This window comes from Drosophila elegans, unplaced genomic scaffold, assembly GCF_018152505.1.
Source record: "Drosophila elegans isolate 14027-0461.03 unplaced genomic scaffold, ASM1815250v1 contig_133, whole genome shotgun sequence".
Classification (NCBI taxonomy): Eukaryota; Metazoa; Arthropoda; class Insecta; order Diptera; family Drosophilidae; genus Drosophila; species Drosophila elegans.
Window position 1 is genome coordinate 361,202 of NW_024545499.1, and position 24,554 is coordinate 385,755.

Here is a 24,554-nt window from a genome sequence, read left to right on the forward strand (position 1 = left end):
ATCTAACTATTTATATCTATCTTTCTTATTACTTTTTTCATACTAAATAAAGAAGTTGTACCTATTAATATTCTTATAACTTTTTTCTTACTAAACAAAGTAGTTGTACCAATTAATATCAACAAGTTTGAAAAATGCACACATAAATATTTAATTATATTTAATGGCAAACATTTTAGGATAACAAATAAAATAAATTAACATATTTTGGCTTTGACATCGGTTTAAATTGTCCATTGTTTTCGTTTGTCCGTTTCCCCAAAATTTATGGTTTAGTTCAATATCTGAGCTTGCTTAAAACATGATAAAGTTTTAAGTTTAAAGTTTTAAATGTTCTACAATAATTGAACTAAAATTAAAGTTAAGTAGCCACTCTAAAAACATTACAGCATGAAATTAAAATGATATAGCATAGGACATCTGGCAATATCAAAATTATCGATCGTAATGAATAGTTTTAGCTCGCTTTAAATTGTCCATTGTTTTCGTTTATCAATTTCCCGGCCATAAGCTGTCAATTTTATGGCCAAAAGCGGCGCTTCTCTTTATGAGTTTCAACACCCATACCCATTCCCCAAACATTTTCCCCCTGTCTGCCCAACGCACTAAAAATAAATTTATGTTGATGATTTTGTGTGCGGCGGCCTATTGCCATAGTCAGAGTAGGAATTTTGTAGCCAAAGTCATGGACATGGCCGTTTGCTGGCGGCGCACGCAGACAGAGAGCCTCAAATTGGAGTTTGGAGCTGAAGTTGGGAGCTTCTATGTATATAGTATATCCACCGAGGAGAGGCAGACAATGCAGCTCGGACCGCGGTCATTGGACTGCTGCCCACCCAAAAAGGCGGCACTAAATTGCTTTGAAATGCCGTTAGAACAATAATTGCGCGCACACCATACTGCCAACATATGATTGGAGCGTGCAGATAGAAGAGCCTTTGCCAATTTATTGAGTTGTAAAATTTGGCGGGCGGCTGCAAGGAGTCCGAGTGCGAGTGCCGCTGAGTGCAGTGTGCAGTGTTCAGTGTGCAGCATATTAAAAATAAATAAATTAAAAGATGTAAGCCGGACCCGGACGGAGGCTGAGCTCATTAGAGGCCAGCAGGCCAGCAGATGGGAGGGACCAGATGGAGTAGAGCTGCGAGAACAGAACGCAAACTGAGGTTTCGCCCCTGCCCTGACTAATTGGATGGGAAATTCACACGAAAACCTATGCAGCACTACCTTAGAAACTATGAAGAACATTTTGTTGAATATGGATTATAAATCATATTGCGATGTTTATGGTTAATAAATTTTGAAGAAGAATTTTAACTGTAATAATAAATAATTGTGAAAAAAAACTAGATCTCATTATTATTATTTAAAGTTGTTTAACTGCAATAGAAAATATTAAAAATAAAACACTAATAGTTTTTTTAAAGATCTACAAATGACTCAGGCTTTTATTGGGAAAATAGAAATCAAAATTTTCAAAATTGATTTGTTATATATTTGGAAATCAGTGTTTGAACTTTAGGAATAGATAAAGGCATTTTTACTTTTTTTGTTATTTAAGGAAGAGTTGGGAATCTGGCTTTTAAATGCATTTGTTGCCAGTGCACCTTTACTGCTGCTGCTTTTGGCAGAGACAGTGACGAATGCCACTTCCTTATTGCAAGGTCAGTTGGCAGCATGCTGCACTCCGGGAATCCCCTCCCACAAACTCTGGTGGATGCCACTGCAACTGCAACTGCATTGATTGATGCTCTGCCAGCTGCCGTTAGTCGCCGATTTGGCCGCCAAAGGAGCAAATGCAAAACTTCACACCAAATTGGCAGAGCCTAATCTGTCCCAGACCCACGGACCAGGTCCAAAAATAGTTAGCCGGGCCAATTGGCGATGTCGCTGTGTGTGTTAACAATAAACATAAATTAATGAAATGCTAAAGCAGTCGCGGCAACGCAAACTGCGAACAAGCAAATTGGAAGGGGACATGTTTATGGGAACCGATGGGAAGGCAGCATCCTTTGCATTTGCTATTGCCGTTGCCTCCGCCTTTCCCTGCCCCACTGTACAGGTCGCACTCGGCGAGTGTGTCTCACCTTGTTCGGCGCTTATTGTGTGGCCATTTTCGGGGTAATTTGTTGTATCTCCCATTTAATGTGAGGGAATTTGTTGGCTTCGTGTTTGGATTTTATTTGGTTTTGTTCAGGTTTCTCCACTAAATAATTAAAATATCCAGTGATACGGGAGGGGGGAAAAACGGGAAAACACAGGAATGTTAACGACTCTATAAAGAGATGCAAACAAATGACACCTGTAGCGGAGGAATAAGTTTGCGTCTTCTAGCAGTGCCATACAATAAAGCATACACAGATCAAAATCGTTAACTTTGTTCATAAATATTTGGTTGTTAGTTATAATAATAATAAGAACTTTATTAGAAACTTTATGAAAAACAAAACATAATAAAATAAACAGAGACTGACAAATATTTGTTTTTTTTTCTTTTAACTTACTTGTCCCATTCAAAACTTGAAAAAATGTATATGATATTGAAAAGAAACGAAGTTTATTATTAAAACCTTCGTAATTTTAAAAAAGCTGAAAAACTGTATCTATTTCCCACAAAAAAATGTATTTACATTTATAAAATACACTAATAAAAAAAAAAACAAGAAAGAAAGCAAACTTCGGCAAGCCGAAGTTCATATACCCTTGCAGCTATCGCAAGAATTAAATATGTTTGAAAACATTAAAATTATGATTTACTTGCGTATATGTTTAAAAACATTGAAGCTATGACTATTTGCAGCTTAATTATTTGATTGTTCTTTTATATATTTTTATTATTTGTATGGGAGCTATATGATATAGTCGTCCGATTTTGATGAAATTTAAACCATAATTCTGAAATATTTAACCATTGCTATATGTCGAAGAACTAAAAAAAAAATTAAAAACAGCAAAGTTATAATTTTTTTCAATTATTTTTCCGATTGTTCCTATGGGAGCTATATGCTATAGTCGTCCGATTTTGATGAAATTTAAACCATAATTCTGAATTATTTAACCATTGCTATATGTCGAAGAACTAAACAAAAAATTAAAAAACAGCAAAGTTATAATTTTTTTCAATTATTTTTCCGATTGTTCCTATGGGAGCTATATGCTATAGTCGTCCGATCCGGCTCGTTCCGACTTATATACTACCTGCAATAGAAAGACAACTTTTGGGAAAGTTTCATGCAGATAGCTTTAAAACTGAGAGACTAGTTTGCATATAAACGGACGGACAGACGGACAGACGGACAGACGGACAGACGGACGGACAGACGGACGGACAGACGGACATGGCTAGATTGACTCTACTAGTGATGCTGATCAAGAATATATATACTTTATAGGGTCGGAAACGTCTCCTTCACTGCGTTGCAAACTTCTGACTGAAATTATAATACTGCAAGGGTATAAAAATTCGTAAAAAATTTAGTTCTCACATATTTGAATAAATAATAAAAGGACGAATTTTTATCCAGTCAAAAGTTATCTAATTTTTCCGAGTGATGCAGGCTTTTAGTGTCTTCCTCCTTCAGCTGGCCATGCAAATCATTAGAGTGTTTCAGCAGCCTCCGAGTAAAAGATGCCACAGTACAGTAGTTGAAGCTCATCATTCGGATGTGATTAACTTAAATACACAAGACATAAATATTTAAACGCTTGCGGCCATGAACGGCGAGCGTTGAGCGTTGAGCGTTGAGGGAAAGCCTGGCCAAATGAAGCGTGTTAAGTGCGGTCAGTGACGGGCGAGGGGCTTGGGGGGCGGGGCTGCACAGAGGCATAAAATTGCTTTTAGCCGGCAAAACGGTTAAACGGCTTTATGCAAATGCCGGCCAAGAAGACCACGTAGAACTAACAGGCGCAGAAGTGTACCCCAGCGAAGGAGCGAAGGGGGCAGCCCTCCGCCGGCCAATGGCCAGTTGGCCATGGCCGATTGTGGCACCTTGTTGATCAATAATTGCCACACGACAGCTAAATGGGCTTTAATGCCACGTTAGCAGCGAAAGCCAAGGCAGCAGCCGCATCGCAAGGAAACGCAAATCAAATTCTAATGATGTTGTAATGCGGACACCCCGCGAATGAAAACCGCACAGGGGTAAAAGGGGTGAAAGGCGGGGGCAAACCGTTTGGACAATGCCCAGGCACGCAAATATTTCCGAGGCAGTGCAAAATAACGGCTGCAGGAGAAGATTATATTATTAGAATTGAACATGCAATCTGACAAGTGTTTAGTCCGAACAAAAAGATGGAAAGCATCAGAAACCAGGCTGGCCTAACAGGAGCGGTTTTACCCTATAGGCCCTTTCGAATATTATGAGTACTTTTCAAGTAAAACTTATTCATATGTCTTTTAATATTTATTCGCCATTCATAAAGCCGTATTTCAATTTATTAATAAATATTTTCAATCGAACTTCCATAATTTCAACCACCATTTGCCACCTAAATCGGCTCGAGTTCTACATTCTAGTGCCAGTAAAATTAGTTTGGCTAATAGAGACATCGGGTTAAAAAGTGTGACTTATGGAGTTTTAAGAATGGCGAGAATATTTAGGAACATTTAAAATAAAATGTATTCTGTATAAGTACAAAAATCCCTCACTAAAAATTATTTTTTTATAAACTAGTTAAATTGTGTATATATCAAAAAAGAAAATGCTAAAATATTAATAAGACAATTTAAACAATGGCTGCAAACGATTAAGCATATTTATTTACAAATAATAAAAAATAAAATAATCAGTACCACACAATCCAAAATTATAAATTAATAAAAATAAAAAGTAATTTTTTTAACAATAATAGTTATTGTATCAATCATCGTTAAGAAAAGTGTTTAAGTAATTATACCTAAGCTAACAGTATGATTTTTGTCTGCCATCTATAGCGACTAGCGCACTATATATAAGTACATCGCTCTAGGATATAATATAAATAAACTAATCTCAATAAAAACAGTCTCTCCTGAGCGTTGGCGAGTTAAGAAAAATTAGAATACCCTACGCATAGTGTGCTGAGAATCGTTTCCTGGTTGAGCCCAGATCTTGGCCAGGCTAATTGCCACGCCATGAACATAAACATCGACCGTTGGGACAGGGCTTCGCTATGACGCTGCCATGGTCATCGTCATCATGGGCGATTTATGATTGCATTTCCTGTGAGTGCGACTGCGACTGCGGCTGCGACTTTGAGCTGCAGGCCAAAAGCCGAAACGCGAATTGATCGGTCACCGTTGCTTTGTCGCCCATGGTGGCACCATGGGACTAGTTGGCGGACCAACGGAAATGCCACCGCGGTCGTCGGTACTTCGTTCTCCGTTCTCATTGATATTCCATGGAGACGGATTGCCGGCGACTTCGACCCTTGTCTAATAAGGTATTAATAAGTTTTTGCCTTGGCCAAGACCAGACAATTGCCGTTGCATTCTTGGGCTTCTTTGTTGGTTGTTAGCCGGTTGCCGATTGTTTTTGTTGATCGTGCTGCTGAATTTTAAATGCACGATTACCAATCCACACTAGGCAGCAGTGATTTCATGGATTGTGGGCTTGACTGCCCATAAAGCCGGAATATGATTCGCAGAATGATGAAATATAAATCGTTGCCAATACTTGAATTATCGTAAGCAGCATCGGATATATCGCCAATAAATTGGCATGCTTATAATGATTTATTCACAATATAAATAATTGCTTTTACATGAATCTTCGAACTTACTGCATAGTTAAAATTGAAAATTACCCTATTAAGTCTGGGCTAAAACAAAGGCTTTATTATTTCAAAGTAATAAATATTTGCAATTATATTTGCTTTAGTATGCACTGTGTTCCGACTCTTTTTCTGATCATTGAAACTTTATTTTCGTTAACATTTTTGCTGTTCAGTGTAAATGTAAGACAATGACACCCGGCAATCTGACTGATGCAACAAGCTAAAATTAACGTATGAATGTCAGATTGCTGCTGTTGCTGATGGGTTGCTGTTGCTGTTGCTGCTGCAACAAAGGTCAGCCAGCGCGTGCTGTTGCCAGTTGCCAGTTGCCAGTTGACGTGACCCGTTGGCAAAGCCAAGCCAAATCAAGCCAATCTGGAAGTGAAGTTGAGGCTTAAAGTGGTGATTAATTGGACACATGACAAAGATGCGTCAGGTTGTGGGAATCGAGCGGAGTCTGCGACCTTAGCCGAGAGTCGGACTGCTGGTTTTGAGATTGGCCATCGATTGGCAACCACTTGGACTGGCTGGACCTGCAGTGGTCACTTGTGACACACTCGAACGGGCTACGTGAGATTGGGGAAATTGGCTGGAGAGTGACTGTGGAGTGCTCGAGGGGCAGGAGGGGGCAGGGATACCAGTCCTGGGCCTGCTGCAGATGCCAATCGAGAGATAACCGCACACAGATACAAGCACACACTCACATTGGCCTACAATTTCAATACAATATTTGAAATAATTGGCTACAAATCGTCATTGCAGTTGCTGCTGTTGCTGGTTGCAGTTGCTGCTGCTGCTCGTAGGCCACAAATTGCAGTCGGCTTAAACTGCTGCTGCTGCCTGACCTACGACACCATCTCTCCTCCCCCAAAAACCGCCTCAAATTACTATTGATACTGATAGCAACTGCAACAGCAAGTTGCAGCTTGCAACTGGCAACTGCCAGCAGCAACATCAGCAGCATCAGTAACTTTTGTTCTTGTTCTCTTAATGCGTTACGGTAAATATTTTTGTCTTCATTTTTACTGTTAAGATCGAGATGAAGTTAAGGCATCATTCCCTGCCTCCTTCCTGTTGGTCAATACTGCTGGTTGCGGGTTGCTGGTTGCTGGTTGCCGGTTGCTGCTGGACTCCAATTAGCCAAGCACTCCCCATGCAACACATGCGGGCTTTGATGGCTCTAAAAAGCAAGTGGGGAGGGAGCTAGGGCCATCGAGGCTTGGCCAGGTGCCAAGAACTCAATCATTGCATTTGTTGAAACAATTGACGGTTGCTTAATGTGCAAAACGTGAGTCCAATTTGCATGACAACAGCAATAGCTGGCAGCAACCAGCAACAAACACAACGAGCAACCTTCATTAGGAGACAAAAAAGCATAAGTATTCTGCGCCGAAAGACTTGTGCAGCTTTTGATGTCGATTTATTTTAAATCGAAGTTGAACAATTTATTAAACTGTTGCCCATCGTAAGCTAAGCAGATCTTCAGGGATGACAGTGGGTAGCACTAATTTGATGTTAAATAACAGCAGAATAATATATTTTTTGATCACTCAATGATTTTTTTTAATTAAGAAGAAAAATTATAAAAGTATAATAGAACGTTAAAGATGTTCTGCATTTTGTTATTTTAAGTTAGACTTTCTTTTTCAAATTTCCATTTTTTCCCAATATTATATTTAATTTTTGGGTTTTATTAAAGTTTTGCAATTAATTTAAATTTTTTATTTAAGAATTAACCAAACTGGCAACGATATTTTAGACTTTGTAGTTAACCAAAATTTAATCACCTAATGACGGTTAAAACTTATGTATTTATTAGATTGAGTTTATGTACAAACATATTAGTTGATTGAAAATATTACAAAAGGATACTCGAAGTAAAAACAACACGAATAGATTTGTGAGACTATGTAGGTAACCAAAATTTAATCATTTAATGACTGCTTAAAACTTGTATCAATTTAAGTTTATGTTTTTGATATTTCAAATATTATATTTTTTAATTTAAAAGAAAAGGTTATTATAAGTATATGAAACGTATATTAAACGACAAACTGTCAGTGCAACCGATCCCCATCTTTCAGCTGCCTGTTGACCCCGATTCCGCTCCTCTTTTCGTGTCACGCAGCCATCGCGAGACTCACGCTCTGTGGCGATGCCTCATCGGCTGCTGCTCCGTTGCATAGGTCACGTGTTTCGTCGTGTGTCTGGCCAAAATATCAGCAATTGAACTATAGACATTTTGGCCAAATGCAGTAAGCAGGCCAAAATGCCGCGATCCCGCTTTTTGTCTAGCGGGAGTGGAGTGGAGTGGAGTGAAGCGGATTGGAGTTGCGGTTGCAGGTCGGCGCATCTTGGCAAATGTCAAATGCAAATGCGAAAAGCCAAGAGTCTGTCTGGCACCTGCTAACTCTTGCACTTTTCGCTGTGGCCATTTCTTTTGCCAGCAACAGTGTCAGTCATAATTAATACGCTTAATTTGAGTTAGTTAGTCTCGCTGGTGGCCAGGTTCTCGGTGGCTTCATTAAAAAGCCATTAGTGGGAGATGAATTTCGCTGACTATCATCCGCCACCGCAACCGCACCCTTCGCAACTTTCTAATTAGAAACTTTTCCAATGGAGAGCATAAATTTCAGCAATGTTTGTTCGATTTCCGATACAATCAAAGACAAGAGTCGAGTGTTGAGTGTGTCAAACAATTTAACTGCCTTCGGTGCAAAGGCAAGTTTGCGTGGGAAATGCCGTCGATCGTCACGATCAAAAACGGCGACGGGAAAACTTCCACCGTCAACTCCAACTCCAAGTACATGGAAAATGCAAAGTTGATTTTATCGCCGTCTCTAACTCGGTCTTTGGCTCTCTGTTACTGTCTTGGTCTAAACTGATTTGCCACTTGACAAATGAGTTGGCTGCCACATGTGCAATTTGCAAAACAATCCACCCACTTTAGGCCCCCTTTTCTCCTCTGCCTTCGATCCAACAATTTTCCGAACGAGCCAATTTGCCTCTATACCAGGCTAAACCAAAGGAAAACAGAGCGAAGCTAAACAAAAGAATTCTCCCGCTTTTGACTTTGACAATTTGCGCATTGATTTAGAAAATAGCTCTTCCACTGAATTGGAGCACTCTCCATATGAAAATGACATGGAAAACAGAAACAAAGAGGAGAAAAGTGCAGCTGAATGATGTCAGTCATTGGGCAGTTTAAACATCAAATACTCTAATATTTTCAAAATTAATTATTTTTCTTCGAAATTATTCGACAATTCAGCTCTTGATTTTATTCATATTTTCGTAACATGCAAAATAAATAAAATATGTTTTTAAAATTTTTTTTAGTGAATTAAATTTGAAATTATCTTTTTTGCGACTTAGAAGATTTAAGATAATATTTTTTTTTCTTTCTTTTGTACAAAATACTGAGCTCAGATTATAAACCATAACGCAGGGTATAAAAAAAAAAATTGAAAAATTGGCCTGAAATTGAAGCTATCAAAAAGGAACTTGCCCAGTTAAGCCAAGACAACGATTCAAACTCAAAAACAAAACAGAGGCAAAGCGCAACGAAATTTCTGTTTCGGTTGTTTCTGCTTTTTTTTTGTCTTTTATGGGTAGGATGGGGTTTCGGTGCAGGAAAAAAGTCATCATAGCCTGACCTTCATTGTTGTGTTGCTTCTAACATTTAAATTTGTTTTGCTTTTCCATTTTTTTCGGGTCTGCTGTGCTGCTTTTGTTTGGCTTCTTTTCGATTTCAACAGAAAACGTGCCAAATTTGGCTGCCAGTTGCACGTTCCCCAAATTTAATACAGTTCAGCTGGGTTTGGCTGTGGGTCTAGCTTTGACCCGGTCTCCGTTCCATGGGCAATGGTCTCTAGTCTGCCAGCAAGCTCTTGACACACATCCAGGCACCCATCGGCCTTATCAGGGTCTTATCAGCCGGTCGACGTTGAGAACTGCGTCCAGAGGCAGTCGAAATGAGGGCCTGATTTCAGTCGGACGCAGCATCTCCCTCTGAAATGTTGGACAAACTGAATCTGTGGTTTGTTCTCTATCTTCTTGGCCTCAGCCTCATCCAAGGGCGTTCTGTAGGCGGTGACACGGGAAACATTGGGGAGGAGGTGATTCTCTGCTTTCTGAATTTCGTTTTAAATATTATAAATCACCACGTTTACTTATAGTTTTTGGTACCTCAGCCTGATCCCACAATCTTTGCCTACAATCTGTAACGAGTACGTGGCTAGGGTGTTGTTGCATGACGATAAGGACGCACGCGCGATGGTCCAGCTGCTCCTTGTCGGCTATTTGGGGTGGTGATCTTGTCCTTCGTCACGAGCCAGTAAATTCTAAAATTTTATCGAATTTTCGCGTGCAGCGACAAGTGGTATGGGGTAGGAGAAATCATGTGAATCCGCGCCAGCACGAAGAGGGATAGTTATTTTACTCATGGAATTCCTAAAGTTCCTCGGGTGTTCTAACGGAACCAAATTTGCCCTCCCTGCCTTGGCCGTTCTTTACCGAAAACTTCCCATCATACTATCGAACGGCCCCTTCTACTGATTCGGGTTCTAGCGGGGACTCATCCTAGTCGAAGGCAAACAAAAATGCAATTTAGCTAATCATTATAAAATGTATTTAAAACCTAAATAAAATTCTTAAAATTAGAGAACATATTGAAAAGATATTAAATGAGAACATAAATGCATGCAATACAATTGAATTATTAAATTAATCTTTGCAGTAAGATAGCAATACGAATTTAAAAATCAAAAAAAATATTATTCGAGAGCGAGAATACGGAAATGGCAGAAAATTGCAGTGAAGAGTGCACGGCGAATTCAAATTGAGTGGTTTGTTTTACTTATTTCGAAATTCATCTCGCTCAAAAATTCGAGAGACAAGAGAGATGGTAAATCCGCTCCTTTTTTTCTTCTCCTTTATGGATTATTCGAACTGCTAGGTTTTGTACGGTGGGACGCAAAGTAATTCATTTGATATATATATTTTACAAAGACATATTAATAAAACGTGATATCTGACTCACCAACATTCCGGAGATCCACCGACGAAAGCGCTTCCGTAAGTGCACCTTAGGCTGAAAATTTAAATTTCTTCATATACACACTGCAAGCCCACTGTGCAAAACAACCGCAAAATTTTTCTCTTCTTTTTTTTCTTGTTGCAGCTCTTTCCTTCTTTTTTTTTTTTTTTTTAACACATTGGCTTGTTTGTCCACCCAAAAAAAATTAAAATAAATTATGCCTAAAGCAATTCGTGCTTCTAGTTATTCATTATTAAAGCCTTTCTGGCCTTCTAACCATCACTGCACTTTTCTCTTCTTTCCCTTCTTTTTTCTTACTTTTCCACTCTCACTGCTTATTTCACATAACCTAGACCGCAAAAAAAAAGGAAAAAAAAAACTTATGAAATAGCTTATAACCTATCCACTTTCAGCGAACTCCGACCGATCTCTGGCTTTCCGAACTGCCTTACATTCCGTGCGGCGACTTAACAATTATTCCGCATTGTTGTTCGACGAGTTAAATTAAATTTTCGTCCGAGCGTGGACCGAAACGTCTAAACTAGATCAGCGCGCCGAAAAACTGCCTGTCAAACTGAGCTTCGCTAAGTTTCGCTCGCAGGCGGGAGATAACGAAGATGATGAAGAGGGAATATAAATATTATGTGTAATTTGGGCAGGTGTTACATCTCGAGTTCTTTTTGACTCTTATGCCCTCTCTTAGTCCTAACTCCGCTCCCAGCGACTTAAGCTGATTAAATAATTATCTTAGGGAACTCTTAGGCCTTTGAGACCCTTTATGCGACGATAATTTCCCTTCTCCGTCGGATGACTTCGCTCTTCTTTAGGGGGACTTGATGAATTGTTCCCTCTACAGCAACGGCCGGATCCAATATCGGATACTAAGCGCCAAACCTAAATCAAAAATCACCTTTGTGTCTACAATCTTAGCAACCATTTCATTTTTTCTTACCCATAAACAGGATTTAGCGCTATATATATAATCTGGATATTCTATCCGTCACTTTACACAAGGCCACTATAGAGATATAATTTTCAAACAAACTTTCACCAACTAATTAAATACGAGACTTACAACTGAACTAAACCGCACTCGATGGCTGCCGAAAAGGGAAAGAAAGCCAGCAGCTCGTGGCTCTGGGCGGGAAGCTAAGTTAGCCCCCAAAAAATAACTCTCCGTTTTCCGGGATCATGACAATTGACTCTGTTGCCTCTTCGTCTCCGAAAATTCTTACCCCAATCGCGGCACCCAACTGACCACTAGATGGCGACACTTTCGGTTTTTGCCTCATAGATGGCACTGCCCATCGATGTGCCTGCCACAAGCGTTACAAATTCCCCCCTCACAAGATCAGACTTGGGGGTGACACACACAAGGCTGACCAAAACTGAGCTTGAGGCAGCTACCTTACTGTTTCATATCCTTAGCATGATATCTACCCATTAATCGTCCCTGCAAGTCTTCCAAATCATAGTAAGCATTTCCCCCCTTCTGGCGTACCCTGGCCTTAAGATACCTCGGACCCAATTTAGCATTATAGCCTGCTTGGAAATTGCTTTGCCTGAAATTCTTTAGAAATACTTCTTGCCCAAGGTCATAGGAAACGTCCTTAGCCCGCAGATTATAAAGTCGCTCGTTTTTCTCATTTTGCTTTTTCATAACTTCGACAGCTCTATTCCGCACTAACTCTAAAGAATCTTCTCTAGAAAATAGCGCAGAACGATCATCCAGCAACCCCAAAGCTCTTAGCAGCTTGTATGTCGATCCGGAATTTATAAAATGCTGGCCAAATACCATATAATAGGGTGTCGTTCCCAGAGAAGAGTGTACCGCAGATCTTAATGCACAGCAAATGCTGCTCAGCTCTTCGTCCCAATTTTTCTGATCGGGCCTAACATATGATCGTATTGCGGCTATCACCGACCTGTTTACTCGCTCCGATGCATTTGCTTGTGGCGAATACACTGCCGTGAATGAATGCGTTACCCGGTGGTTCCGAAGAAATTTTTGAAACGCATCTGATTTAAATTGTGACCCATTATCCGAAATAACCGTTTCTGGCACTCCAAACGTATGGAACAGATCCGTTTGCAGATATTTAATCACTACGTCCGCATTTAGTTTCTTGACTGCTTTTAAGAACACAAACTTCGAATAGTGGTCTAATACGATAAAAATGCCTATGTTACCGCTTTTTGAACGTGGATATGGACCCAGGAAATCAACATATAACCTCTGAAAGAATCTTCCCGACTCTGGTGGTACCCCTAGCAGAGGTCTCTGAACTGTATTAGGAGCCTTAGTCATTTTACACGTATCGCAAGAAAGTACATGGGCCTTTACATCCTTTACCAGACCAGGCCAATAATAATATCTTCTAACACGCTCTAAAGTTTTATGTATCCCTCCGTGCGAAGCCATGGGATGATCATGAGCATTCTTTAAAACTTCCTGAACTAACCCCTTCGGGATCCATAACTTCCAAATAAACTCGTCGTGAAGTGAATCCCCTGTGGCGTAATCCATTTTCTTGTACGCCAAACCATCGGTAACCTTTATATCTGGCAACTTTTCGCTGTTCGCTTTTAGTCGGTCCACAAATTCCACATATTCTGGAGATTTAAATTCTGCCGATTCCAAATCCACTACCAATCCATGTCCAGCATCCAACGCAGCCATATTTTCCTCGTTTACTCGAGACAGCGCATCCGGAACAACATTTAACTTTCCGCTGCGATGCTCAATTTTAAAATTGAATCCCTGCAGTTTCAGAGCCCATCTAGCTAAACGAGAATGTAAATCCGTTTGAGTCATAAGCCATTTAAGGGACGCATGGTCAGTAATAACTGTGAACTCATGACCCTCGATATATGCCCGGAATCGTTTAATGCAGACTAGTGCGGCCAGGCACTCCTGTTCACTAACTGAGTAACATTTTTGTGTTTTATTTAATTTTTTTGACACAAACGCTATCGGATACTCATCACCCTCAGCTGTTTTCTGCACTAAAACTCCTCCGACACCAGTTTTACTAGCGTCGCACTGCACAAAAAATGGTTTATTGAAGTCTGGACTACGAAGAACTGGCGCCGAGCATAACATGTTTTTTAACTCTTCAAAGGCCTGTTTTCCTTCCGCCGTCATGGCAAATTTCTGCTTCGGCTTTAACAAATCTGTTAATGGGGAAGCCACAGATGCAAAATTCTTAATAAATTTCCGATACCAGCCTACCATTCCCAAAAATCTTCGCAGACTTTTCAATGAATTTGGTAGCGGAAAGTTTGTCATGGCTGAGACCTTATCGGGATCCGTTCTTATTACACCCTCTCCCACAATATGACCCAAATATCTGACGGATCGCATGCAGAACTTGCTCTTTTCGACGTTAAGAGTCAACCCAGCCGCCTTTATATGCCCCGCAACTATCTCCAATACCTTTAAATGCGACTCAAAACTATCTGAGACAACCAGCAAGTCGTCCAGATAAACAAATACTTCGTTACGGAGTTCGGCAGGAATGACTTTGTCCATCAAGCGAGTCATAGTTTGTGAAGCGTTGGTCAGTCCGAACGGCATGACTTTATATTGATAAAGAGGCTTTCCAGGTATAGTAAACGCCGTCTTATCGCGAGATTGAGGATCGAGAGGCACTTGCCAGTAAGCATCTTTGAGGTCAAGGCTTGAAATATACATTGCTTTTGGGAGACGCCCTAAGATGCCATCTATTTGGGGAAGCGGGTACGCATCTTTTCTTGTTACTGCATTTACTTTTCTGCTGTCTAAGCAAAGGCGAACCTTCCCTGGTTTTTGAACCAGCACAACCGGTGACGACCAAGCACTATCCGACTCTTCAATTACACCCAGCTTCAGCATACGGTCTACTTCGGCATATAAAAGTTTTTCCACAGCCGGCGATACTGGAAAATGCCGCTGTTTTACTGGCCTAGCATCTCCAACATCAATCGAATGCGAGAGAATACTTGTCTTTCCCAACCCAGAAACGGAAAACGAGGGAAAGAAACTAACGACTTTTTGCAAATCTTCACTTTGTTTTGCCGTAAGACTATGGGTGTCAGACACAATTTCAGAGATCTGCATTTCTGTTGGCAATAAACCAAATTTAGTCCAAAAATCAATCCCTAAATATAAGTCTTGACTGAGAGTTGGAATTAGATGGAGATCCAATTCATTTTCCTGATTGTTGTACTTTACTACAGTTTTTATTCGACCAACGACTTCTTGCTTCGTTCCGTCGGCGGTGCATGCTGAAGTTGTTCCACGCTTAAAAGTAATTTTACTTCTTATTATTTGTTGAGCCAGGTTTCCGCCTATAACACTAATAGCTGCCCCCGTATCCAATAACCCCATAACAATACGATCCAAAAGACTCACTTCGGCATAGGGACGCTTATCCTTCTCCTTATACCTAATCGTATTTATTGTTTTCAAAGCTGCCCAATACCCTCTCATTCGCTGTGCATTTCTGGATTGAGACTTTTGATGTTTTAAACAACTATGTATTTTAGATGAATTTATTTGTAAATTTAATTTCTTCGACCAAAAAGATTTTTGAACAGACGTTGGTGCTGAAGATTTGGGATTTTCTATTTCTACAGAAGTATTTTCAATGTCTATTGTTCTGCCTCGGAATTCGTCGGGCGGTGGCGTTGAACACACGGCTGCTGACGAGGCTGTGTGTTCCCCTTCGCGTTTTTTTGACACTTGCTACACGAAGGTTTGTAAGTGTTCGGCTTTCCACAACCATAGCAGAAAATCCTACGCTTCCCTTCACAATCTTGGTAACGATGTCCTTCTTTGTGGCAATTCCAACAAATCAAAGCCAAAGCTCCCACTTCCACTTCGCTTTCGATGTCGGAAAATTCGGCGGCTTCATCTGGCAACGGATCTTCAAGCAGTTCAGCAACTTGCTTCCGGTAAGGAGTTGCCTTTGTATATGCATAATTCCGCCTCACATCCTCTAGAAAACTTTCCCTTCGCCTACAAATTTCTCTCAATTGCCCCACCGAATTAATTTGGATATGAAGAAGTTCATGTCGTATTTCAGGGCGCAAATTTCTAGCTAGTATTTCTGCCACGGACTTTTCCGAGAGCGGCACTTCTAACCCATCCGTTAATGAGACAATGGCATCATGAAAAGTATCAAAATTTTCCTTCTCTTTTTGTTTTCTATCCCGAATTGCTTCACGGATATCGACATCGGAGCGGGTATCCCGAAATTGTTTTCGAAGAGCCTGGCAGAGAGCTTTCCAATCGAGCCCCTCTCCATTGCAGGATTTATGATATCGCCAATAGAAATCGCGAGCTTTACCATCAAACAACAGGCTAGCGTTGCTAGCTAAAATTTCAAACTTTGAATTTAATGTTTGCTCTGTTAACGCCTCAACTCGATATATAAAATTGTCCACGCTTATGCCATCAAGACTGCCATTGAAACGAATTTTCCAACTATTTAATATTTGGCCCACCCTATCTGGTCTATAAATGGCATCGGATTCTACGCTGACAGGAGTAAATCTGGACTCACTCCGGAATTGATCAAAATTTTCGACTGGCTGTCTCTCTTGATCCGTCCAGTTGGTGTTTGTGCTTGGGTTTGGGGGTGCTAAGGGATTCCCAGGAACCAATGCAGCAATATTAGCTTGTATAATCTGAGCCATTTGCTGAGAAAGTTGAGTGAGTAAATCATTTTTCATCCCCTGGACCGCTTGAGTCACTAAATTCCCTATGTCTACCTCAGCGCGATTTTCGCCGGTTTTCCCAGAGGGGGCTGGCGAATTGACAATCGTTTTACCACTCGGTGGGAGTTGAAAACAAATGATTCCGCAAATCGGACATTCTCTATGAGTCTTCGAATGACTAGTTATGCAAGTCTTATGGAAGTCATGACCGCATTTCGTTTTGTAAGTTGTGGAGATCGCCAAGTCTTTCTCGCACAATTTGCATTTAGACCCCGTTGGAGTCTCTACCTTATCGGCATCGCTCATTGTTTGGCCTTTTTTTCTGATCTTCAACCAATGAGAAAGATAAGAAACCTAAAATCCTAAAAATATGTTTTTAATTTACAGCTAAATGAACGAGTAAGTTAAAGTTACTAATTATATTCGGCTAAAATCCCTAACATTTAATCATTCCTTCCTTGCTTTTATTTTTTCCTACACCTGCGGTCAATGACCTTAACAAGCGGACCAGCTGATTTGTTTTATTTTCTACGCTCAATTCTTAAAGACACTCAATTTCTAAAATCACTCAAGAGAAACTCGGGTCTAAGTCAGAAATGAGAGGAAAGGAACAAATAAATGAGAGAGTACCAGTATTAAGTAAGCTAAAAAAAATTGTAAGAAAAATCAAAAACACGATAGAAATGTATAAACAGTTTGCCTTCAAACATAGGAGTTCTCCCTGCCAAACCCTCATCAGCAGTTTAACTCGGAATCCGTGAGTAAAAGAAGATGAAAAAAATAATATAATTGCTGCCTATGCAGAGCTACGTGGCTAGCCCTTCGACTATTGCCAAACTCAGATTCACTAAAACAACAACTATAAGAGAGCTGATCGGTTCTCTTCCAATTCTCTCTTGTTTTGCAATCTGGCCTACGTTTTCCGCTGTCAACCGTGGCCAGTCGACCTCTTTCTAAAGATTTCGGCTGTCTATCCAATGCACCTGACAGACGCGATGGCGATTGCATGAAATTTGATAGATGGGTCCTCAGCGCCGGCCCATTATCCGTGGTCAGGTGAAAACTTATTGATAAGTTTACCACCTGCATGTCCAAGCGTCTAATTAACCCTTGCTTTAGGTCCCGAAAAAAAGTAAATAGAATAGATTTGCCCCACTCTTACTTTCAACATCAGCCGTGGCTAGTTGAACGCTTGCGTACAACATATTCAACTATATGTCCTATGCGCCTAATATCGAAATTAAGGTAAGACTAGAGACGAGATATTTGGCATGAGTACCGCAGCAACCGTGGCTGGGATGTAAACACATCTTTCAACCCACTGTGATACTGCATTACCAACTAGATGAAAATTAAAGTTTTTTTCTTGTGTGAGCGGGATTCTTAGAGTAAAATTTTGTTTTTCATTTTTTTTCACATCTTAAACCCTGATTTTTGGCCTACACTGTTGGGCGCCAGATTAATAGAATTATATTATTATTACTGTAACGAGTACGTGGCTAGGGTGTTGTTGCATGACGATAAGGACGCACGCGCGATGGTCCAGCTGCTCCTTGTCGGCTATTTGGGGTGGTGATCTTGTCCTTCGTCACGAGCCAGTAAATTCTAAAATTTTATCGAATTTTCGCGTGCAGCGACAAGTGGTATGGGGTAGGAGAAATCATGTGAATCCGCGCCAGCACGAAGAGGGATAGTTATTTTACTCATGGAATTCCTAAAGTTCCTCGGGTGTTCTAACGGAACCAAATTTGCCTTCCCTGCCTTGGCCGTTCTTTACCGAAAACTTCCCATCATACTATCGAACGGCCCCTTCTACTGATTCGGGTTCTAGCGGGGACTCATCCTAGTCGAAGGCAAACAAAAATGCAATTTAGCTAATCATTATAAAATGTATTTAAAACCTAAATAAAATTCTTAAAATTAGAGAACATATTGAAAAGATATTAAATGAGAACATAAATGCATGCAATACAATTGAATTATTAAATTAATCTTTGCAGTAAGATAGCAATACGAATTTAAAAATCAAAAAAAATATTATTCGAGAGCGAGAATACGGAAATGGCAGAAAATTGCAGTGAAGAGTGCACGGCGAATTCAAATTGAGTGGTTTGTTTTACTTATTTCGAAATTCATCTCGCTCAAAAATTCGAGAGACAAGAGAGATGGTAAATCCGCTCCTTTTTTTCTTCTCCTTTATGGATTATTCGAACTGCTAGGTTTTGTACGGTGGGACGCAAAGTAATTCATTTGATATATATATTTTACAAAGACATATTAATAAAACGTGATATCTGACTCACCAACATTCCGGAGATCCACCGACGAAAGCGCTTCCGTAAGTGCACCTTAGGCTGAAAATTTAAATTTCTTCATATACACACTGCAAGCCCACTGTGCAAAACAACCGCAAAATTTTTCTCTTCTTTTTTTCTTGTTGCAGCTCTTTCCTTCTTTTTTTTTTTTTTTTTAACACATTGGCTTGTTTGTCCACCCAAAAAAAATTAAAATAAATTATGCCTAAAGCAATTCGTGCTTCTAGTTATTCATTATTAAAGCCTTTCTGGCCTTCTAACCATCACTGCACTTTTCTCTTCTTTCCCTTCTTTTTTCTTACTTTTCCACTCTCACTGCTTATTTCACATAACCTAGACCGCAAAAAAAAAGAGGAAAAAAAACTTATGAAATAGCTTATAACCTATCCACTTTCAGCGAACTCCGACCGATCTCTGGCTTTCCGAACTGCCTTACATTCCGTGCGGCGACTTAACAATTATTCCGCATTGTTGTTCGACGAGTTAAATTAAATTTTCGTCCGAGCGTGGACCGAAACGTCTAAACTAGATCAGCGCGCCGAAAAACTGCCTGTCAAACTGAGCTTCGCTAAGTTTCGCTCGCAGGCGGGAGATAACGAAGATGATGAAGAGGGAATATAAATATTATGTGTAATTTGGGCAGGTGTTACATCTCGAGTTCTTTTTGACTCTTATGCCCTCTCTTAGTCCTAACTCCGCTCCCAGCGACTTAAGCTGATTAAATAATTATCTTAGGGAACTCTTAGGCCTTTGAGACCCTTTATGCGACGATAATTTCCCTTCTCCGTCGGATGACTTCGCTCTTCTTTAGGGGGACTTGATGAATTGTTCCCTCTACAGCAACGGCCGGATCCAATATCGGATACTAAGCGCCAAACCTAAATCAAAAATCACCTTTGTGTCTACAATCTTAGCAACCATTTCATTTTTTCTTACCCATAAACAGGATTTAGCGCTATATATATAATCTGGATATTCTATCCGTCACTTTACACAAGGCCACTATAGAGATATAATTTTCAAACAAACTTTCACCAACTAATTAAATACGAGACTTACAACTGACCTAAACCGCACTCGATGGCTGCCGAAAAGGGAAAGAAAGCCAGCAGCTCGTGGCTCTGGGCGGGAAGCTAAGTTAGCCCCCAAAAAATAACTCTCCGTTTTCCGGGATCATGACAATTGACTCTGTTGCCTCTTCGTCTCCGAAAATTCTTACCCCAATCGCGGCACCCAACTGACCACTAGATGGCGACACTTTCGGTTTTTGCCTCATAGATGGCACTGCCCATCGATGTGCCTGCCACAAGCGTTACAAATCAGACTGATAAGGAGATGCCCTGGGGCAGTTAAGCACATAAATATTTTATATTCTTCATTAATAAATAATATAAATACATACCTACATACTCAGATGAGTCATTTACTTTTAAATCATATAAAATTTTTTATTTTATAATGTATTATTTATTTAATAAAATATTCACAGTACCCATTTTTTTAATTGATTGGGTAATTTTAAAAACTTATTTGACTTTTTGGTTTTGCCGAAAAATTATGTTGGAATTAGAGCTGTGTGTGTATTTAACAATATGCTTTGATCTAAAGTATAAAAGCCTGAGGATCAGAAAATAAATTCATATTAATAAACACTCAATTAAATTTGTATATCTTTGCCGAAGGTATTATAATTTCATTTTGCAGGTAGTATATAAGCTGAGACGAGCCGTCTTAGCTATTTTTTTTTTTTTATTATTTATACCCTTGCAGAGGGTATTATAATTTCAGTCAGAAGTTTGCAACGCAGTGAAGGAGACATCTCCGACCCTATAAAGTATATATATTCTTGATCAGCATCACTAGGAGAGTCGATCTAGCCATGTCCGTCTGTCCGTCCGTTTCTACGCAAACTAGTCTCTCAGTTTTAAAGCTAGCATATAGCTCCCATAGGAACAATCGGAAAAAATAATGAAAAAAAATTATAACTTTGCTGTTTTTTAATTTTTTGTTTAGGTCTTCGACGGTCTTCGGACGACTTTAGCATATAGCTCCCATAGGAACAATCGGAAAAATAAATGAAAAAAAATTATAACTTTTTTGTTTTTTAATTTTTTGTTTAGTTCTTCGACATATGGCAATGTTTAATTGTTTCAGAATTATGGTTTAAATTTTATCAAAATCGGACGTGTATATCATATAGCTCCCATAGAAATAATACAAATATATAAAATAACTATCTAATAATTGAGCTGCAAATCATCATAGTTTCAATGTTTTTCAGCATATACTCAAGTAAATCATAATTTAAATGTTTTCAAAAGTATTTAATTCATGCAATAGCTGCAAGGGTATATGAACTTCGGCTTGCCGAAGTTTGCTTTCTTTCTTGTTTAATATACTTTTAAATATAGTAGTGGCTCATAATTTTATAGTTTTAATTCTGTTAAAATCGGACAGCGAAATCATATAGATGCCATACAAATGATCGAATAACTCCGCAAAAAATCATCATAGTTTCACTGTTTTTAAACATATACGAATCCAAAAAAAGTTGTTTTGAAGAATATTTAATTTTTGCAATAGCTGCAAGGCTATACAAATTTTTGCTTGTTGAAGTTTGCGTCCTTCTTTGTGTTTTGTACTTTCTATTTAAAAAACGTTTACGTCTAAGCCGTTTATCTTGAATTGGGCATAGAAATTCTTAGCAAGTGCAAAATTTATCAAGTTAGGCCAAAACAGAATTTTGAAATTAACATTTACTATTTTAATAAATAAAACCTTTTCGGCCTAGAATTCGAAAAAAACATATTATTTTTAAAAGATTGCTGAACTTTTTTTGAAACTTAATTTTGTAACGATAAGTTGCAAAAACAACATATTTCGTTTTTTTTTTGTTAAATACTGTTTTAGTATTAAACGTGAAAAGGAGAGTAACTATATAAGTGAGATAACATAAAAAAGGTAAAAAAAAACAAACGATTCAATTTGTTTTCAAAGTATGATTTTTTATTTATTCTAAATAAATATTATGAAATGAAAACTAATCAGAACCTAAAGGTGTACACTCCTCCGGCTCCGAATTGAGGTCGACTGTTGCCATAGGGTCCTCCAAGGTGCTGAGCATACGATCCCGTGGCGTCAAGGGAGTGGCGTCCATTCTGGCTCTGCCAAACTGGGGCACGGGCGTTGAGGTTCAGATCGAATCCCTGTTTGGAGCTTCCACCGCCACCGCCGTTTAATTGGAACTGGCGACGCACTCTTTGCAAGGGTACAACGTCGAAATTGGGGGAGTACTGGAAAATAGACTAGCTTAAACCTTAAGCTATATACATTTTTCTTTAGCAACTTACCGCCAAGGGTTCAGGGGTCAGGTTCACAATATCTCGGGGATCAGGATAAGGATAGGCCAAGGCACTGGAGAAGGCACAGGCACAGGCACAAGCCAAGAGGAGAAAACTGGAGGCGAATTGCATTTTGCTTTTGGTTAGACTTTGTCAACTGAATACGGTTGGAATCGAACTCAGGTCTTATATACCTCAGATCGGTCGCTTATCAGTCTTGACAGATGAATCCCCCAACAGGGAATCCCATTCTAGACGACACCGATCCAGTGGTTCACTAGTGGATCCCCACATCTTTTTGATAAGAAGTATGTGTAGGCTCTACAAACAGAGGCAGACGACAGAGTGAATCCCAACCAGAAACAATGAATGCAGAGGTATTTGGCTTTAAAAGTCATTCATGAGTGGCAGCTGTGTTAATAATCGCCTAAATGCGCTTAAAGGGGGAGTACTCAACTTATTACATCTAAGTACACTTCATAAATGTGACATTCGTGGAGAAAAAAGCACATGCATGCATATATTATATCGTCATCACTTTTTAAGAAGCATTTGTGTCTACTATTTCTAAGTACTTTCTTCTTGAATAAATAGCGCTAAGAAATAACCTATTTTTGTTAGGTTAAAAAGAATAATTCTATCTTTTGGCACATTTATTCTATCGACAATTATAACTTTTTACAAGAATTATCTTCTTGAATAAATAGCGTTAAGAAATTTCATAATTTTATTAGGTTCAAAGCAATTATATATTTGGTACATTTATTATATTTGCAATTAACTTCGTATCTTGTTTTTCATTATGCTAGATAACTAGCAAATTCTAGTCATATCTTTCTTGCAGATACTTTCTTTTTTATGACCCAGTTTTAAATGCAGACAATAAATTTTAAGCTTCTGTAGCACTATTTCGGGAGCACATATCACGAGCTCATCTTCTGGCTTTTAATCACTTTTAATCACTATTCCACCTTCGGGTTCCCATTAAAAAGAATCTCGGACACAAAACTTTCGACAAAACCTTAGTACCTAAAAAAAAAAATAAAAATAATCAACCCACAGGTTTCACTTCCCCAGGCAAGAACTCAGTTTCCCAAATCGATTCATCATTTTGCAAGGTCAACTCAATTTGGCTTTCCTTAGGTCAAATTAATGATGTGAAAAACATTTGGTAATCCCCCAATTTGTATGTAAAAGAGTTTAGAATACAGCCTCTTCATGAATTATTTGTTAGCCATTCATTCGCTTTCGTTGGGGATGGCGTAATATTTTAATCTTCGGGTTAGGCTGCGGATGTTGCGGATGATGCGCCAGCGGCATGATAAATTTCCATCGAAGGTTCTTTCGACAGTTTACGCAATAAATCCAATTAGCAAAAAACGTTTTGTCTTGGCAGGTTTCATTAAGACCGCCTGTCATCGTAATTTGTTATTACCCAACGGAGTTGGCCAAACAAGATGTATCAACAATTAGCCAAACTGCAAGATCATCTGTGACCCAACCTCTGTCTCTAGAAGTCTGCCTGAATGTTCCGGGGTAAACACACAGCGCCAAGGACATTGATGGCAATTGAGATAGGGAAATTATGGTCAGGTATACGTTTGGTTGTATTTGGTAATATATTTCTCAAAAGTATGAATATTTTTTTTTTAAGCAAAAACTTATTTGATGACAGTTTAGATAGCGAATTATGGGCAGGTATTCGTATGTTTATAGTTGATAATATGTTTCGCCAAATCTTCTAGAATCTGAAGCGGTAGACGCCTCCTAAATCATAGCTGGCTGGTGAGTTTCCATAAGGTCCGCCCAAGTGCTGGCCATATCTTCCGGTCAAATCGATCTCGTGGCGTCCGTTGTCGCTGGTCCAGACATTCTGTCGACCCCCAACATTGAAGCCGAATCCATCGCCTCGGGCACCTCCACCTCCGCCCTGCAGATTGAGAGGATACTGAGGTGGTGGGGTGGGCTTCATGGTCAGATCCTCGGGATTCGGATGAGCCAAAGCAGCGCCGAATGCGCAGCACAGCATGGCGAAGATAATGGTAGACTGCATTTCGGCTGATCTCGATGAGAAGACTTGAGTCTGTTGACTGATAATTCTGCTGTAGTTTTGAAGCTCTTTTATAGGCCGATTGCCAGCCTGAAAGAAATCCCCGATGCAATCTTATATACTTAGTTATCTGATATATGTATTACACTAGAACGTCACCTTGTGGTGATAATTCTCTCATAATTGTAACCGATTGCAGGTCACCTAAAGGGAAACCCCAACGCGCCCTCATCAGAAAAAAAAACAAAGGTTCTTTATCCCGTACATATTTTATAAACAACATAACAACATTCTTATGAAGCGTGCTGAGTTATTATCTAAATATTAATGAAATCTGCTATGTACTCGTAAAAATTAAA

At 39.4% G+C, this 24,554-nt stretch overlaps 3 protein-coding genes across 3 annotated transcripts; 1 reads left to right on the forward strand and 2 right to left on the reverse strand.

Annotated features, from left to right (window-relative positions):
* The first annotated feature begins 9,739 nt into the window (after positions 1 to 9,739).
* LOC121466859 lies at positions 9,740 to 10,405 on the forward strand. The gene is made up of 2 exons (XM_041707516.1): positions 9,740 to 9,869; positions 9,930 to 10,405. Exons 1-2 carry the CDS (start codon positions 9,768 to 9,770, stop codon positions 9,975 to 9,977), a joined length of 150 nt encoding a protein of 49 aa, XP_041563450.1. The 5' UTR covers positions 9,740 to 9,767; the 3' UTR covers positions 9,978 to 10,405.
* An 11,383-nt stretch (positions 10,406 to 21,788) lies between these two features.
* LOC108145141 (diptericin-A) lies at positions 21,789 to 22,302 on the reverse strand. The gene is made up of 2 exons (XM_017270356.2): positions 22,155 to 22,302; positions 21,789 to 22,097 (listed from the first exon to the last, which is right to left on the reverse strand). Exons 1-2 carry the CDS (start codon positions 22,275 to 22,277, stop codon positions 21,849 to 21,851), a joined length of 372 nt encoding a protein of 123 aa, XP_017125845.1. The 5' UTR covers positions 22,278 to 22,302; the 3' UTR covers positions 21,789 to 21,848.
* Positions 22,303 to 23,745: 1,443 nt separating this feature from the next.
* LOC108145139 (diptericin A) lies at positions 23,746 to 24,248 on the reverse strand. Its single transcript, XM_017270354.2, has one exon. It carries the CDS (start codon positions 24,196 to 24,198, stop codon positions 23,887 to 23,889), a length of 312 nt encoding a protein of 103 aa, XP_017125843.1. The 5' UTR covers positions 24,199 to 24,248; the 3' UTR covers positions 23,746 to 23,886.
* Positions 24,249 to 24,554: the final 306 nt, after the last annotated feature.

Bases quoted from the DNA above. Each gene is read 5' to 3' on its own strand.
- LOC121466859 (XM_041707516.1), top strand. From the start codon at position 9,768: ATGTTGGACAAACTGAATCTGTGGTTTGTTCTCTATCTTCTTGGCCTC. The intron at 9,870-9,929 runs GTGATTCTCTGC...GTTTACTTATAG, and splicing joins CGGGAAACATTGGGGAGGAG to TTTTTGGTACCTCAGCCTGA.
- LOC108145141 (XM_017270356.2), bottom strand. From the start codon at position 22,277: ATGCAATTCGCCTCCAGTTTTCTCCTCTTGGCTTGTGCCTGTGCCTGT. The intron at 22,098-22,154 runs GTAAGTTGCTAA...TCTATTTTCCAG, and splicing joins TGACCCCTGAACCCTTGGCG to TACTCCCCCAATTTCGACGT.
- LOC108145139 (XM_017270354.2), bottom strand. From the start codon at position 24,198: ATGCAGTCTACCATTATCTTCGCCATGCTGTGCTGCGCATTCGGCGCT.